The 19,304-nt window shown below is 37.5% G+C and overlaps 1 protein-coding gene across 8 annotated transcripts in view; it reads left to right on the forward strand.

Moving 5' to 3' along the window:
• Ppp2r3a (protein phosphatase 2 regulatory subunit B''alpha) overlaps positions 1-19,304 on the forward strand; it is a 153,543-nt gene that overhangs the window by 111,619 nt on the left and 22,620 nt on the right. For all 8 annotated transcript variants that reach the window (XM_074059910.1, XM_074059911.1, XM_074059904.1 and 5 more), the window contains 2 exons: positions 17,056-17,231; positions 17,751-17,869. In XM_074059910.1, the coding sequence (XP_073916011.1) occupies positions 17,056-17,231; positions 17,751-17,869 (295 nt within the window). The remainder of the gene's footprint in view (positions 1-17,055; positions 17,232-17,750; positions 17,870-19,304) is intronic.

The following is a 19,304-nucleotide window of genomic DNA, read 5'->3' on the forward strand; positions in this document are numbered from 1 at the left end:
TAAAACTCATTCATAATTTCCTGACCCATATATCTGGTATATATTCTTCCACTGTGCCCTCCTCTCCAGCCTTTTCTCCTTTTTTCTCTCCCTTCCTCCCCACCCCATATAATAGGGTAAGATAAATGAGGTCATACTAAAGCTAGTTTTGTACACATTTTTTACACATAGTTAAGTCCATGCCATCACTGTGTATGTCATTTTTCATTAATGCATTGTTTTGAAGGCCTGGGGCTGTATCTGTCAGATCTAAATTTCCAAAGATCTAAAGGTGGTGCATTTTTTCCTTTTCTAGTCCTTCTGGTGCTCTGTTAACCTCCTAGTCTCAGTCTTTCATTTTTCCTTAATTATGGAAAAGCTTTCCTCACATATTTCCCATCCATGTTTTCCTGTTTCTGGAACTTCTTTTATCTCATAAGAACAAATAAAGAGAATCAGAAATGATCATTAAGATAGTTAAAGTACCAAATTCTGTGAATACACACTTCTTTCATCTTTTTTAAAAATACATAAAATTGTAGAAAATAATAATTATAACAATGTATTATTATATATAGATATAATATGTATAACATTCTTAGGGAAATGGAAAGGAACCAGAATAACCAAACAGTCCGAAAAAATAACAGACAATTATAGGACTCATGCTGACTGATTTTTAAATATACTACAAAGATAAAGTAAGCAAGATTGTGTGGTATTTGGATAAGGATGGACAGAAAAGTAAACATAAGTGAATTGAGAGTCCAGAAATCTCAAATTTATGGCTGGTTGACTTGTAACAAGAATTTCAAGACAGTCTAATGGTAAAGAATAGCATTTACAACAAATGGTGAGAAAACTGGATATCCACATGCAAAAGAATAAATTTTGGCTGGGTATGGTTATGCATGCCTATACTCCCAACACTTAGGAGACTGAAGCAGAAGTACCAAGACCATCCTGGGCCACACAGCGAGTTTAAGGTGGATCTAGGCTGTGTAATGAGACCCTGTCTCAAAATCTCAAAAAATATAAAAATGAACTTGGACCCCATCTCTCATAAGTCAAATGGATCACAGTCCAAAATGTAAGAACTAAAACTACAAAATTATAAGAACAAAATATAGGAGTAAAATTTTGTGACCTTGGTTAGGCACAGTTACTTAGAGATAACACCAAGACCACAAGCAACAAAGGAAAAGATGGATGAATTGGACTTCATCAAAATTTAAAACAATCAAACCCAGTGTGGTAGCAAATGTCCATAATCCATCTATCTACTCAGGAGGCAGAGGACAGAAGAATCATGAGTTTGAGACCAGCCCAGGCAAAGTTAGCAAGACACTACCTCAGAAACAAAGAGCAAAAATAAAAGGCTTGGGGTGTGGTTCAAGTGATAGTTTGAAGCTCTGGGTTCAATCCCCAGTACCCCCCGCCCCAAAAAAAGGTTGTGCCATCTAAGACATCATCAAGAAGGTGAAAAGACCATCTCTAGCAATAAAGGAAATGCAAATTAAAACCACGCTAAGATTCCACCTCACCCCTGTTAGAATAGCCATCATCAGCAACACCACCACCAACAGGTGTTGGCGAGGATGCGGGGAAAAGGAACCCTCTTACTACACTGTTGGTGGGAATGTAAACTAGTACAACCACTCTGGAAAAAAATTTGGAGGCTACTTAAAAAACTAGACATCAATCTACCATTTGATCCAGCAATACCACTTTTGGGGATATACCCAAAAGACTGTGACAGGTTACTCCAGAGGCACCTGCACACCCATGTTTATTGCGGCACTATTCACAATAGCCAAGTTTTGGAAACAGCCAAGATGCCCCACCACTGACGAATGGATTAAGAAAATGTGGTATCTATACACAATGGAATTTTATGCAGCCATGAAGAAGAACGAAATGTTATCATTCGCTGGTAAATGGATGGAATTGGAGAACATCATTCTGAGTGAGGTCAGCCTGGCCCAAAAGACCAAAAATCGTATGTTCTCCCTCATATGTGGACATTAGATCAAGGGCAAACACAACAAGGGGATTGGACTTTGAGCACATGATAAAAGTGGAGCACACAAGGGAGGGGTGAGGATAGGTAAGACACCTAAAAAACAAGCTAGCATTTGTTGCCCTTAACGCAGAGAAAGTAAAGCAGATACCTTAAAAGCAACTGAGGCCAATAGGAAAAGGGTACCAGGAACTAGAGAAAAGGTTAGATCAAAAAGAATTAACCTAGAAGGTAATACACACACACAGGAAATTAATGTGAGCCAATGTCCTGTATAGCTATCCTTATCTCAACCAGCAAAAACCCTTGTTCCTTCCTATTATTGCTTATACTCTCTCTACAACAAAATTAGAAATAAGGGCAAAATAGTTTCTGCTGGGCATTGAGGGGGTGGGGGGGAGAGGGAGGGGGTGGGGGCAAGGGGGAAAAATGACCCAAGCCTTGTATGCACATATGAATAATAAAATTAAAAAAAAAAAAAGAAGGTGAAAAGATGGGCTTGGGGCATGGCTCAAGGGGTAGACCACTAGCCTAGTAAGTGCAAAGTCCAGAGTTCAAACCCCAACATACCAAAAATTTTTAAAAAGGTTAAAAGAGAAGGCAGACATGTAAATGTAAAAATGATAAAAAATTTTTAAAAGGCAAAGCAAAATGGCAGATTAGATGCTTCCTCCATGAGTGAGAAGAGTCAGGTGACAAAAGACTAAATTCCAAAGAGAGAAAGAGGAAGGGATCATAAAAAAAGTGACAGGTCAGCTGAAAAGTGTGAAGAAACAAAAAGGCAGCACAGAGAAAAGTTGGGAACAGTTTACAAATCCAGTTCCAGGTTCAGGGAAGGGAAGCTGAAGCCACAGCAACAAGGTATGCTAGATAACCTTGGTGACAGCAGACTGACAGACATAGCTTCAGGATGATAAGTCCCTACATCCCATGAGCCTTAAACCCAGTGCAGGGATTGGTATGACAGTGACTCCGGCAGCGTGACAGGTTAGCATTGAAGAAGAAAGACATTTTGTCACTCCTCATATCTCAGTGCCATCTTAAGAGGGGGCCTTTTGTTTGAGACTGAATTATTCTGGAGACCTGAAAGCAAGGAATACTCACAATTCAGAGTCTGAGAACACCCCTTTGCCACAGTGTCTGGGTGGGAAACAATCATGAGATGTGGTTGCAGAGAGGGGGTGAGTCTGACATGGACCTGCTGAGAATTTTAAGCAGCAGGAAGCTTAGTCATTGAAGAGCATGGTGGTCAGTGGTCTATGGCAAGGAGCCATCTCTATCAACTGATGATCACTGTGGAAATGGGGCTCCAAGCCTGTGACCATTGAATTGCTCACCTTCCAGGGCTGTCTCCCAGCTGCATGAGGTTTGCTGCTGGGAAAGACTAAAAATTCTAAGCCCAAGTCCCAGAGATCACTCAATTTCCCCAGCCTTTTCTTCCCACAGAGTAGTTAAGTGCTGGGCAGGGACTAAAAGCACCGAGTCCACCAGGCACATAGCCTGATTCCCTCATTTCTCCTATCCACTGCAGAACACAATGCTCTGTTTCCTTACCCCACTCTCCCACACATTCAGGGAACATACCTAGCCCTGGACACTTGCTCTCCCTGAAAATAGAAACTGGGGTTGGGGATGGGGGACCTGTGGAGCAAGTGGGAACCTGCCTGGCCCATGGACTGCAAAGCTCCTTGCCACCAGCAGTGGCTTCTTGTACACAAAGAAAAGAAGATTCTAAAGTGAATGCAGTTGTTGCCATTATGGTGGTTTATATTCTCCCCTCTGATTTTGAAAATTAAGCGCTCAAGGAAAGACTGCTCACTAAGAAGTCAACTAAATAAAATTGAAGAGATGTGCATCACAACAGATATACAAATCACAATGCTGAAAAATGAAAAAGCAAGGCAATATAACTCCTCCGAAAGCTTATAACCCCTCAATAACCACATCCAAAGATACTGAAATAGCTGAAATGTGAAATAATTCAGAAGTGTACTTTTTAAAAAGGTCAGTGACCTCAAAGAGGATTCAAGCAAACAGCTGAATGAAATAAGGAAGTCATTTTGAAACCTAGATGAGAATATGAGCAACATGGATGAGAAATTCTGCAAAGATACTGAATTCTGGGGGTGGGGGAATCCCATACATGTTAGAAATGAAAAAATCAATAAATCAATTTTAAAAACATTGGGAAGCATTAACTAATAGACTAGACAAAAAGAATATCAGGGATTGAAGACAAAATCAAGGAAATGTTATGTTCAGACAGCAGTAAAGAAAAAATAAGCATGACTACAACTTTCAAGAACTCTGAGACATGATCAAAAGACAAAACCTAAGAATCTATGGGATAGAGGACCTGAGATAAAAACTGAAGTCAAAGAAAACCTATTCAATAAAACTATAGCATAAAATTTCCCAGATCCAGGGGCAGACATGAAATATCCATGTTCAGGAAGTATGTAGAACTCCAAGTAGTTGTAACCACTGCCTAGGAGACACAGAGCCTTGAGTCCAAACCTTTTCTTTTTTCATATAAAAAAAGGAATTAAAAAACTAGAAAACAGTCTTATCACATTACAGTGAAAATGCTAAGATTAGACAGCAAAGAAATTGAAAAGCTGAGAGAAAAAACCACCAACTTACTTACAAAGGCAAAGTCATCTCAATTACATCAGACCTCTCTCAGCAGAAACCCTAAGAGCCGGGAAAGTATAGAATGATATATTGCAAGCTCTGACAGTAAATAACTGCTAACCAAGATTACTGTATCCATTAAAGTTATTTAAAATTATTGGAGGACTGGTAGAGTGGTCCAAGTGGTAGAACACCTGCCTAGCAAGTGTGAGGCCTTGAGTTCAAACCCCAGTACCACAAAAAAAAAAAAAAAAATTGTTGGAAAAATAAAGATCTTCCAAGCAATTCATGATCTAAGCAACTCATGACCACAAAGCCAGTACTGCAGAAGGTATTTAAAGGAGTCCTTTCACAGATTAAGAAGAAAAACAGTTGCAAATACCAGTGGTGAAGGAAGAGAAATTTCCAGAGAGGAATAGATTAGAAGAGTCAGTCATGCTCAACTTGGTAAACCAACAAACTGCCAAGAAGAAGAAAGGACAAAGAAAAGAACAATTGGTACTCAATTCAAATAGGAAAAGAACCAGTAAAATTACAGGTATCAGAAAATACATCTCAATAATAACCCCCGAAATGTAAATGGTCTTAAATTTCCAATGAAAAGACACAGATTGACTGATTGAATTAAAAACAGCACTCAACTATATGTTATCTGCAAGAGACACACAAACTTAATGGCAAAAACACCAACAAACCGAAAATGAAAAGATGGAAAATGATATACCAAAGCAAATGGAAATTGATAGCAAGCAGAAGTACCTATACTCGTATCTGAAAAATAAAATTCAAGCCAAAATTAGTCAGAAGAGATGAAGATCACTAATACTAATAAATGGAATGATCCATCAAGAAGATAAAACTATTGCAAAATTGTATGCAGTGAACATCCAATTTCATAAAACTACTGGCCATAAAGGGACAGATAGGACCAGATTCATTAATAGTGGGTAGCTTCAGTACCCTGCTCTCATCAATATATAGATCATCTAGACAAAAACATCAACAAAGACACTTCAGAGTTAAGCTGCTAGAATGCAAGTGGATTTGACATTTACAGAATATTCCATCCAACAGAAGCAGAATACACATTCTTTGCAGCAACCCCTGGAACTTTCTCTAAAATAGATCACATTTTAGGCCATGAAGCAAGAATTACCAATTATAAGAAAACTGAAATAGTTTCTTATATATTGTCAGATCATGGTGGCATAAGATTAGACATCAACAGAAACTATAAAAGCCATATAGATATATGGAGATTGAAAAAATACACTTTTGAATGACTAGTGACTCACTGCAGAAATCAGGGAGAAAGTTTCATTCCTAAAAGCAAATGAAAATAAAAATACAATGTAATAGACCTGTGGGATGCACCAAATGCAGTTCTAAAAGGGATGTTCTTAGCCATGACTGCCTACATTTAAAAAATCAAATCTTGGACTGAGGGTATGGCTCAAGTGATAGATCACCTGCTTCACAAGCTCAAGTCCCTGAATTCATCCCCCAGTTCTGAAAAAAAAATTCAAATAATCTAACAATGCATCTTAGAAAACCAAGTACAAGAAAACTCCAGATTTAGTACATGGAAAGAAATAAAGATCAGGGTGGAGGACTGGAGGTGTGACTCAAGTGGTAGAGCTCCTGCTTTGCAAACATGAAGCCCTGAGTTCAAACTCCAGTCCCACCAAAAAACAAAAGAATAAAAACCAGTAAAGATCAGGGTGGAAATTAATGAAGTGGGCACTTAAAAAAATAAATAAAAAGAATCAGTGAAACAAAGAATTGATTCTTTGAAAAGATAAGGTTGGTAAACCCTTAGCCAAACCAAAAGAAGGAGAAAGATCCAAATTAAAATCAGAGATGAAAAAGGAACATTACACTGAATACCAGTGAAATTCACAGGATCACCAAGGAATATTTTGAAAACTTACATTGCAATAAGTTGGAAAAACTGGAAGAAACAAATCAGTTTCTACACATATATAGCCTAAGGCTATAAACCACTTAAACAGATCTAGAACAAGCAATGAGATTGAAGTAGTAATAGAATCTTCCAACAAAGAGAATCCCAGTGGGGCTGGCAGAGTGACTCAAGAGGTAAAAAGCACCTGACTAGCAAGCTTGAGGCCCTGTGTTCAAACTCCAGTGCTGCCAAAAAGAAAAAAGTCCCAGGACAGGGTGGATTCACTGCTGAATTCTACCAGACCATTAAAGAACTAACATCAATACTCCTAAAATTATTTCCTTTAAATTTACCTTTTTTTCCTTGGCTGTACTGGGGATTGAACTCAGGACCTTGTGCTTGCTAGCTAGGCAGGCGCTCTATCACTTAAGCCACTCCACCAGCCCAAATTATTTCCTTTAAAAGAAAAGAAAGGAATGTTGCCAAACTCACTTTATATTACCCTAATATCAAAACTAGTTAAGGACACAACAACAACAAAAATAAAGTAATAGATCAATTTCCTTAGTGAATATAGATAAAATGATTCTCAACAAAATACTCTTAAACCAAATTCAACAACACATTAAGATCATATACTATTATCAAGTTGGTTTCATTTCAGGGATGCCAGGATGGTTCAACATACATCAATCAGTTAGCATAATACAGCACATAAATAGAATGAGGGACACATGATCATTTCAATAGATGTAGAAAAAGCTTCTGACAAAATTTGAGATTCCTTCATGATAAAAGCCCTAGAGGATCATACCTCAACGTAATAAAGGCTATAGATGACAAACCAGTAGCCAACACTGTACGAAATGGGGAAAAACTGAAACCTCTTAAAGTCAGGAATAAGGCAAGGATGTCCACTCTCTCCACTCTTATTCAACATAGTGCTTGAATTCTTACCAGAGCAATAACGCAAAAGAAGCAAAAAGGGTATACATAGGAAAAAAAGAAGTCAAATTATCCCTATTTGCAAATGATAAGATTCTATACTTAAAAGACCATAAAGATTCCATCAGAAAATACTGAAATGTGAAAACACTCAGCAAAGTAGCAGTATACAAAAATCAACATACAAAACTCAATAGCCTTTCTATATTCTAATAATGAACATGCTGAGAAATCTGGAAGATAATCCCATTCACTACATCCTTAAAAAAAAAGAAAAAAAAAACACCTAAGAATAAGTGTAACTAAGGAGATGAAAGACCTATAAAGAAAACTATAAAATACTGAAGAAAAAAGTGAAATAGACACTAGAAGATGGAAAGACCTCCGATGTTCATGGATGGGCAGACTTAATCTTGTTACTATGACTATATTAAAAGTGATTTACAGATTCAACACAATCTTCATCAAAATCCAAATGATACTGTCCACAGAAATAGAAAAAAGGCAATTCTAAAATTCACATGGAAGCACAAATGACCCACAGTAACCAAAGCAATCCTAAGCAAAAAGAACAATGCTGGAGAAGAGGGAAAAAAGAAAAAAAGAACAAGGCTGGAAGCATAACAATATCTGATTTCAAACATACTATAGAGCCATAGTAAAAAAAAAAAAAAGCCTAGTATTGGTCCAAAACCAGACACATAGACAGTAGAATAGTATAGAGGACCCAGATATAAACCCACACAGCTATGGCCATCTGATTCTTTACAAAGGAGCCAAAAACACATTGGAGAAAAAATAGCCTCTTCAACAGAGGATGCTGGGAAAACTGGATATCCACATGTAGAAGACTCAAAAGTAGATCCTTAACTTTCACCCAGTACAAAATCATGTCAAAATAGATCAAAGACCTTAATGTAAGACCTGAAACTTTGAAACTGCTACAGGAAAACACTTTAAGCATATGCAATAACTTTTGAATAGGACTCCAGTAGCTCAAGAAATACGAGTAAGTATTGATGAATGGTATTGCATCAGATTAAAAAGCTTCTGAACATCAAAGGAAACAATAGGCAAAGAAACAGCCTACAGCTAGTAATCTGAAAAAGGATGTAATATCCAGGATATATAAAGAGGTCAAAAAATTGAACACCAAAATAATACAATTAATAAATGAACAAATTAATTTTACACACAGTTCAAAAGAAAGAAGTACAAATGGCCAAAAAACATGAAGTATTCAACATCTTTAGCCATAAAGGAAATGCAAGTCAAAATAACACTTGAGATTCCATCTCACCCCAATCAAAATGGCTGTTATCAAGAAAGCAAATAGCAACAAACACTGCCAAGGATGCAAGGAGAAAGGACTCCTCATACACTGTTGATGGGAGTGTGAATTAGTGCAACCACTGTGGAAATCAATATGGATGTTCCTCAAAACAGGAACTACTATAGAACGGGACTACTATATTATCATGCTATACTACACTTGGGCATGTTCCCACAGGAATGTAAGTCAGTATACAACAGAGAAGGCTGTACACCTGTGTTTATTGCAGTATTATTCAGTAGCCAAGTTACAGAATCATCCTAGGTGCCCATCAATAAATGAGTGGATAAAAAAATGTGAGATAGATATGTGTGTGAATAATACAGATGTATATATACATACATACACATATATGTATATATGCCTTAAGGAAGAATGAAATTACTTCATTTGCAGGAAAATGAACTGGATGTCATTATGTTGACCAAATTAAGCTAGACTCAAAAAGACATATCACATGTTTTCTCTCATCTATATCTTTAAAAAAAAAAGAAAAGAAACATGAACAAAAAAGGAGGGCTCTTTGGGGTAGAGTCAGAGGAATACAGGAGGGAGAAAGTGGGGGAAGAATATGATGAATGTACATTGCATGCACACATGTAAAGGGCATAATGAAACACATTTTTTAAATGTGTAAGAAAGTTAAAAGGGGAGCTTGTTGTGAAGGCAGGTAATAAAGAGCAACAGAACAGGTGAATATGATCAAAGTACATTATATGTACATATGGAAATACTTCACTTTGTATAATTTTTTAAAAATTTAAGAAAAAAGCACTGTGGCTCACTACTCAAGAGGCAAAGATGAGGATCAGGGTTCAAGACCACCCTGGATAAAAACGTTCATGAGGACTCCATCTCAACCAATAAAAAAGATGGACATGGTGGGGTGTGCCTGTCATCTCAGCTATGTGGGAAGTATAAATAGGAGATAGTGGTCCAGGTCAACCCTAGCATAAATACAAGACCTCTGTAGTTGACAAACAACTAAAATAAAAAGGGTGGGAGTGTGGATCAAGTGGTAGAGAACCTACCTAGCAAGCATAAGGCCCTCAGTTCAAACCTCAGTACCAACAAAAGGAAAAAAAAGAGAAAGTGAAAAGACAACCGATAGCCTAGGAGAAGATATTTACAGATGATATCTGATAAGGAACTTCTTGTATCTAGAATATATATAAATTACACTTAAAAAGACAACCCAATTTAAGAAATGGACAAAGGATTGGAATGGGCATTTCTCCACAGTAGATATATACATTGCCAATAAGCACATGAAAAGATGCTTCATGTCAGTACTTATCCAAGAAATGCAACTTAAAACCACAAAATTCTACCTCATATCCACTAGGACAGTTACAATAAAAAAGTCAAATAATAGCAAATGTAGCCAAAGATGTGAAATGAGAACCTTCATCAACTTCAGGTAGCAATGAAAAATGGTGCACCCACTATGAAAAAAGAGTCTGGTATTTCTTCAAACAGTTAAATATAGAGTTACCATGTGACCAAATAATTCCACTCATAGGTGTATATACCCAAGTGGGCCAGGCATGGTAACGCACACCTATAATTCTCTAGCCACATGCAAGGTGGAGGTAGGAGGATAGGTCAGCCCAGACAAAAAGTTAGCAAGACTGTATCTTAAATCTGGGCATGGTAGTGCATGCCATAATCCCAGCTTCTTGGGAGGCATAGGAGGATTGCAATCCAAGGCTGGCAAAAAGTATGCGACCACAACTGAGGAATAACTAAAGCAAAAAAAAAAAGGCAGGGGAGCTGGGTGTGTGGCTGAAGTGATAGAGCACTTGCTCAGGCCCTGAGTTCAAAACCAGTAGTGACTGAAGTAGTAATAACATGCTATACATCCTTGAAATGTAAACACTGTGTAAAGGGAAAGATGCCAAACACAAAACAGCATGCATTTTATGAATCCATTCACAGCTAGGTTGGTTAACAGACCACATATAAAAGAGTGGCCCCATGATAACATGCCACGCAGCCCATGCAGCTTGTACATGCTATCTGATGCTCACACAACAATGAAATTGCCCAACAACACACTTCTCAGAATGTGCTCCTACTTGTTAAACAATGCATGACTGTGTGAGTTGTCCAAAAACTAACTGTGGTGTTGGTTATACAACTCTGAATATACTGAAAAAAAACAAAAAACAGTGGATTGCATATGTTAAATGGAAGAATATGACATGTGAAATACATTTCAATAAAGCTGCTTAAAAAAATATGTTTTCTGACCAAAATGGAATTAATCTGAAATCAATAAGAGAAAAATAATTGGGAAATGTCCATACATTTGGAAACTAAAAGACATACTTCTAAATATCCATGAGTCAAAAAGGACAATGCTAGGGTAATTAAGTATTCAAAAGATAATAAAGGAACACTATAGATAATATACAAACATAAGTATGATGACTTAAATAAAACAGGCTAATTTCCTTTAAAGTGACAGATTAATAAAACTCATCCCCCTTCTGAAATATATATCCTGAATAGTCTGATACCTGTTAAAGAAAAGTAAATTCATAGTTTAAACTCTCTTGAAAAAGAAATCTCCCAGTCCAGATAATTTCACTGTGTTCTTCCAGTCATCTGAAGAAATGCCAAATCAAGCTCCTATTTAAGAAAATGTAATAGGCAGCACTTCTAAAAAAAAAAGTCAAGTTTTTGGCTCATGAAAGACATGGGTATAAAAAATAAGTTTCATGAAAGAAATAATATGCTCAGTACAGTATGATGAATGCTATGTAAAATACCGTGTACACTGATAGGATCTTGAGTCTGGTCCCAACAGTAATAGATGTGGAAAATGTTATTGGGAGGGCTATTTTTTGGGGACAGACTCTTGCAAACCTTATTTTGGTGTGTTCTTTAATCCCTCTGTCTTAGATTTTTATCACATTCCTCTTCTGTGTAGATGTCATCTCAGAAGTTACTTCATCTTTGTTATGTCCTGAGGATACTAGACCAGTGCCTTAGAAGGTAGTAGGTGCTAAAATATGTATACCAAATACACAAAGGAATATACATTTAGTTATTCCCTTAGTAATACAGCTTCCTACAACTTTCTTTTTTAAGATTTTTTTTCATATAACTTTCTTCTTGAATAGTTTAAGGGAGTTTATATCAGGGGTAAGAAACTACCAGTTCAGGACTTAATTCTGTCCTGCCGAAGGACAAGGACAAAAGGTAATCTTATGTCTGCAATTGTACAAATACAAGTTGACATTGATATAATTGTTCTTTAAAAATTGATAGTAAATATGGCAAAAATTGAACACTGATTCTCTTTTGAGTAGTTACTACTTCTGTACTTTTCTGTTTTCTGGTTTTCCACTAAAACGTTACTTTTAGGCACTAAGAGGGTAAGTTAACCTTTGGTATGGACAAAAAAATTAAAAATCTGCATTGAAAGAAATGTTACCAAGTATCCAGTACTTAAAATAAGAAAGGCTTTCTGAACATGTCCTACATCGTTTAACTCTCGAGCCAATCCTGCTTCTAAACTTTTGGGGACAAGTAACAACTACCCACTAGAGAAGCCTGTTTCATTTTTCTAGATCTGTACTCAAAGCATCTTCTTCTCTTTAGTACGTTGATCTTTATGCTCTCCTGTGATTCACAACATCCTTCAGCTATTTAAAGGCTGCTATCATGTGCCTTTGACAAATACTCAGGCAGAATATCTGTCTCTGCATTCTGGCTTTCTCGCTCAGGAGCTATTACAAAGAACTTTACTTACTGTACAGTTTTGAAAATGCAAGTGGCCTAAAGTACTTCAGTTTATATTTCTTAGTAAAAATAAGTTGTCTTCCACTTCAGTTCTCTTAAGTCCTTGTCCAAGTCAACATTCACTTTCTTCCTTTGGGTTCTCTTAAGTAGTAATTTTAAGACATCTACAGCAAAGTCCTTAGACAGCAAAGGACCTTGTTGTGCTCCTTATATAATAAAGCCATTACTTGAAAAAAAAACTGGTATAACAGCTAAATACTAACACACTTACTGTAACCCTGTCAAGGTTTTTCCCACAATCATGAATTGTTTCAAAATGAAGCAATGTTCTGCCTCTTTTGTAACTCTGAGAGTAGAGATAATATGACTGCTCCTTACCATGACCCAGATACTGTTCCGTATTTGCTGGATCCAGTGAATGCCCCTCTGTCCTCATTAGACATCAAGCTGGTACAATTTTTAAAATATATGTTGCAATAATGTAAAATTTACCCTTCTTAGAAAAGGTGCACACATATCTTAGTGTGACTTACTTGAAAACAATTAACAGTCACAACTTATTTTCTCTCCCCAAAGGAGATTTTAAAAAAAATGAAATTCATGGTGGTTCTTAATATGATTTTAGGCCAACAGATGTGAACTTAATCAAAGGTATACTGGAACCTTCTCTTGAGTTTCACTTTGCCATGATTAGTGGCTTGAGAAAAAAGAAAAATATGTATAAGTATGTATATATTCTCTGTTACCAGATAGTGCTGTTGGTTTCCTGTTCCGTGGCTAACTGATGACAGAACTGTAAATGACAGTGCTATATGATAAAGCAGCCATCATAAAGAGTGAAGATAGCAATTTAACCACACATAGTACTTTTTGTCCCTCTTGAAACTCTACTAAAATGCCAGTAAAGAGATGGTTAAAGGAATAACCCTCAATAATAAAGAGAACTGAAGAGATATAATTAAAGTTTGAAACCTGGAAAGCAGATAAACATAGTGGACTTCCTAAATCCTAAGCCACCAAAGGAAAAAAAACCAAGAAGCAACCAGTTGTACTCAGTTAAACCTTTAAATACTCAAATACCAGGAACCTTGGAAATGGGATCAGGGTAAAGGTAGAGCTAACAGTTTCTAGAAAAAAATTTTAAAGAAACACTTGATCATATCTTTTACCCTGGTGTAAAACAGTGCTTTTTCTGAAGAGTATAAAATGTAGGGCCTCTAGACTGGGAAGCACTGGTACAGTTGAAGGTATGTACCATTCATGGTTCATTTTGTGTTGGATCAATACAGTGTCCATACCTGAGGGTGGGTAACTCCAAAGAAAAGAGATTTACTTAGCTTACTGTGTAGGAGGTTCAGGGGTATGGCATTACCATCAGCTCAGCTCTGGTGAGGACCCCATGGTGGATGTATCATAGTGGTAGAAGCACAGTGTCAGGGAGAGCTAATCACATGGCAAGACAGGAAGTCAAACTGGGCAGGGAACCAGCCTTGTTCTGTAACAACCTCATCTTGAGAACTACTTTAATCCCTTCCTAGAACAGAGTCCAAAATGACCTAATGAACTCCTAGAAGGCCCCAACTCTGAAAAGTTCCATTACCTCTTCACATAATCTCACTGGAGACCTATCTTTTAACATATAAACCTGGTTAGGGGGGACACTGAAGCTGTATCTAATCCGTAGCAGATACCATATTGAAAGCAGATTGAACCTATACACACTGAATGCTGGCAATCTGTCCTGAACCTCCAAACAAGGAACTAAAAGATACTTTTCTGAGGAATCTGACTAACCCAAGAATAAAGATTTTTTTTTTATTGTTGTGCTGGGTAGGAGTACATTGTGGCATTTACAAAAGTTGTTACAATATATCAGATATATCATACTTGAGTTCACCCCCTCCATAACTCTGAAGAATATTTTTATATTCGTTTTCTTATATTAATTCTTCAAAATCTGTTATATATTTACATTTAGAACACATTTCAAGTTAACTAGTCACATTTCAAATGCTGTGTAGTCACATGGGGTTAGCATACTAGAGCACACAGTTCTGAATAACAGAAGTTCTAGAAAAAGAGAACAGAGAAAGAGGAAGAGTAGGAAATAATTCCAGAAAATTTTCAAGGACTGAAGGATATTAGTTTCCAAACTGAATAGGCTTTCAGAAAAGCCCAGAAAAATAGTAGAGTTAGGGCGTCACCAAGACATTTCTTCGTATTTCAAGTCACCAGGGACTAAGGAACCTCTATAGGTTAGTTACAGGACCAGATTTCAAGGTGACTTTGCATTTCTCAGCAACAGTGGAGACTATGTATCAGTGCCTTAAAAATCTGAAGGAGAGCTGGGCACAGGTGGCTCAAGTCTGTAATCCTAGCTACTTGGAAGGCTGATATCTGGAAGATCTAGTTCGAGGCCAGCCTGGGCAAATAGTTCTCCAGACCCCATGTTCAAAATAACAAGAGCAAAATGGATGGAGGTGTGGCTCAAGTGGTAGAGCACCTTCTTTGCAAACACAAAGCCTTGAGTTCAAACCCCAGTCCCATGAAAAAAAAAAAGAAAAAAAGAACTGAAGGAGGCTCATGCCTGTAAACCTAGCTACTTGGGAGGTGAAAATCTGGAGGATCAAGGTTCCAGGCCACCCGGACAAAAAAAAATTCACATGACTCCCTCTCAACAGAAAAAAGCTGGGCGTGGTGGCGCACACCTGTCATCCCAGTTACAGGAGGAGCTGCGGGAGGGAGGATAGGAAATCATAGTCCATTCTGGATTAGGCTAGAGGTGTGACTTAAGTGGTAGAAGTGCCTGCCTTAAAAAAAAAAAATTCTGAAGGATAGCACCAACCTATAATTCTGTAACTACACAGAATACCAGCCAAGTTAGAGGGTAGGAAAAAATGCACCTTCAAATATCTAAGATCTGAGCTAGGTCCCATCTTGGGGCACCTGTTATCCCATATACTCAGAAGGCTGAGGCAGGAGTAGTTTGAGGCCAGTCTAAGCAACATATCAAGGCCCCATCTCAAAAAAAAAAAAAATCCAAGATCAAAAAATTTACCTGCCTTCCTCTCCTTTTCAGGAAGCTAATGGAGAATGTGCTGTCTAACAAAGAAGTAAATAAAGAATGAGGAAAATGTGAGATGTTTTAGAGAAAGATGAAAGGAATCCCTAGGATGCAGTTGTGAGCCTGGCAGACCAGATTAGAGAAGGGTAGAAGGAACCAAGGAAGACTTCATCAAGAAACCGCAATTGCTAGAATACTTAGTGAGACTGAGCGTGGACTAGACAGCTGGCAGAAATGTGGAGTTGATTTAATAACAAAGACATGGAAAAGTAAGTGAATAAGAGCAGTTTATAATATAAAGAGGTTGGGAAGGACATGCAGGTAAAGTGGGTGGAAGAGCTAAAACCTCATCGTTCATAGTATAAAATCAATACTCAGTTCATAACACAGAAACAAAGGAGAAATAAAGGGTGTCACTAACACACAGGTTACTCCAGAGGCACCTGCACACCCATGTTTATTGCAGCACTATTCACAATAGCCAATTTTTGGAAACAGCCAAGATGCCCCACCACTGACAAATGGATCAAGAAAATGTGGTATTTATACACAATGGAATTTTATGCAGCCATGAAGAAGAAAGAAATGTTATCATTCGCTGGTAAATGGATGGAATTGGAGAACATCATTCTGAGTGAGGTTAGCCTGGCCCAAAAGACCAAAAATCGTATGTTCTCCCTCATATGTGGACATTAGATCAAGGGCAAACACAACAAGGGGATTCGACTTTGAGCACATGATAAAAGCGAGAGCACACAAGGGAGGGGTGAGGATAGTAAGACACCTAAAAAACAAGCTAGCATTTGTTGCCCTTAATGCAGAGAAACTAAAGCAGATACCTTAAAAGCAACTGAGGCCAATAGGAAAAGGGGACCAGGAACTAGAGAAAAGGTTAGATCAAAAAGAATTAACCTAGAAGGTAATACACACACACAGGAAATTAATGTGAGCCAATGCCCTGTATAGCTATCCTTATCTCAACCAGCAAAAACCCTTGTTCCTTCCTATTATTGCTTATACTCTCTCTTTAACAAAATTAGAGATAAGGGCAAAATAGTTTCTGCTGGGTATCGGAGGGGGCGGGGGGGAGAAGGAGGGGGTGGTAAGGGAGGGGGGGTAGGGGGCAGGGGGGAGAAATGACCAAAGTGTTGTATGCACATATGAATAATAAAACAATAAAGAAAAAGAATAAATAAAGGGTGTCACTGACAATACGAAGGTAAAAAGCAAAATAATCAGGTGTTGAAAGTGGTTGATTTTGGGATGGGAAAATAAAGAGGGGTTTTTCTAACTTTGTGAAAGTATGTCTAAGTCTAAAGGATACATATATGTAAATTTATGTAAAAACAAACATGGGCAATAACAAATCTGAAATGAATGAAGGACCTTTATCAGGCCCCCTGCTGACAAGCATCTTTATCTCCTAGCATTGAGTACTGGTTCCGCTGCATGGACATGGATGGAGATGGTGTACTTTCCATGTATGAGCTTGAATACTTCTACGAAGAGCAGTGCGAACGGATGGAAGCCATGGGCATTGAGCCCTTGCCATTCCATGATTTGCTGTGCCAGATGCTTGACTTGGTGAAGCCAGCCAATGACGGTGAGACCAAGAGAATGGCAATTTGCAGTTGCTAAGAGAGTGGGTGACACATAATACAATATTGTCCTAAATTATTTAACTTTACAAAGTCTTCCTTACAGGCTTCCTAAGTACAGAAGTGTTTAAAGTTTCTCCTTAATTATTAGTGTAGAATCAGCAATGATGGCAAATCCACTGTTTAATAGGATTTTTTTCATAGATCTGGAAAGATTAGTGATTGTCAGGGTCCGAGGAATAAGGAGAGACAAGGAAGACTGCTTGATAGGTAGAGTTTCCTTTTGGAGTTACATGTGTGGAATTAGATAGTGCATTATGAATGCACTAAAATCTGAATTGTACATTTTTAAATGGCTAAAATGGTAAATTTTACATTATGTGAATTTCATGGTGATTTTCTAATGTGATCTTTATTCCAGTGTAAACATACACATATACTTTGCAACATCAGTGAAAGTTTTTTTTTTCTTGCCAGAGCAGCAATTTATGAAATTTAACAGGATTTGTTTCTCACTTACCTAGGCAGAATAACTCTGCGAGATCTGAAGAGGTGCAGAATGGCTCACATCTTCTATGACACTTTCTTTAATCTGGAGAAATACTTGGACCATGAACAGAGAGATCCCTTTGCAGTCCAGAAGGTACCATTATAAACTTACCTTTGAAGGCTGTAATATCAGGGGCTCAGTGCTGCATACTAAAATCAGCTCTGCATATAGAAATCTCCCTATTTAAAGAGATAACATTTAAAATATTTCATCAGATACTGAAAACAGAGAAGAAAGCGTGAGGCCCAGGGTTCAGTCTCCAGCAAGATATATATATATATATACACACACACACACACACACACACACGTGTATATGTGTGTATATATATATGTGTATATGTATATATATATGTATATGTATAGAGAGAGAGAGAGAGAGAAACTATATCACCTGTATATACATTAGAAACTAGTTTCAAAGGAAGTTTTAAAAGTGTCCTTTTTTTAAATGCATCAATAGGCACATCTGTATTAGAAACTATATTTGCTGCACTGTGGTATAATTGTACCATGAGTTTTCGAGATCCATAGTAACTGGTTTTCCCCTTTCACATGAAACCCGGAAGCTCTCCATGCTACACACCTTCAGGGAATTAGACACTTCCTCAAGCATTAATGATTCCTGTGCATGGCTATCAGTTTTAATCACTATTCTGCATCTGAATAGAGACAAGCTCCCTTCCCCAGGCACACAACTTGTCAAACCTCCAGTAACCCTGGACATACAATCCATGTCCAAAACAAAAATCAGAATGTCATCCCTTAGTCCTCCATTCCACTGTTTTAAGAGTAAAAATCATGCTGATAGGAAAGGACTGCTTTGTAGGTGACAGTACATCAACAGAAACTCTTGCAGTTGTTTTTTTCTTCTTCCACATGTGGCATAACTGTTGGACCTAAACAAAAGTAAGAAAACAAAGATCACCTCCTAAGAACAAGTTCTAACCTTTGATGCATTATCACTGATACTGTATTTCATTGAATTTAACATGCTTCATTATTTTATATGCCACTAGATTTTTAAAAATGCACTTCAGAGATGTTAAAAGGGAGCAGGGGTCTTAGAAAGTACCTACCACCTTGTGTGTCAATATTTAGGTACTTAAATTTCTCCAGGCATAACTGATCTAAGACCAAGGGCAATACTAACTCATTTTCAGCTTGGAAAGACATTTTGATTTTACTTGGAATGTACAGCCCAAGACACTGCCCATATATAGAAAGGAAGGAAAATGCATTTCCTTTATTGCAGGCCTTTATGTTGTATTATTTTTACTTTTGCTGGTTTATTTTAGTTTTTTGAGAAAGGGTCTTGCAGTGTAGCCCAGGCTGGCCTCAAACTCTCAATTCTCCTGCTTCAGCCTCCCAAGTGCTGGGATTACACATGTGCAACACCATGCCTGGCTTACATTTTTCTTTTCTTTATATGCGGTGGTAATTATGGTGGTTTAATCGACAGAGAAACATTACTAGTCAAGACGTGCTCAGTAGGTTCCAGGTACTATGCTGGAGAGATACTGAGTAGA

This window comes from Castor canadensis, chromosome 17 (genome assembly GCF_047511655.1).
Source record: "Castor canadensis chromosome 17, mCasCan1.hap1v2, whole genome shotgun sequence".
Taxonomy (NCBI): Eukaryota; Metazoa; Chordata; class Mammalia; order Rodentia; family Castoridae; genus Castor; species Castor canadensis.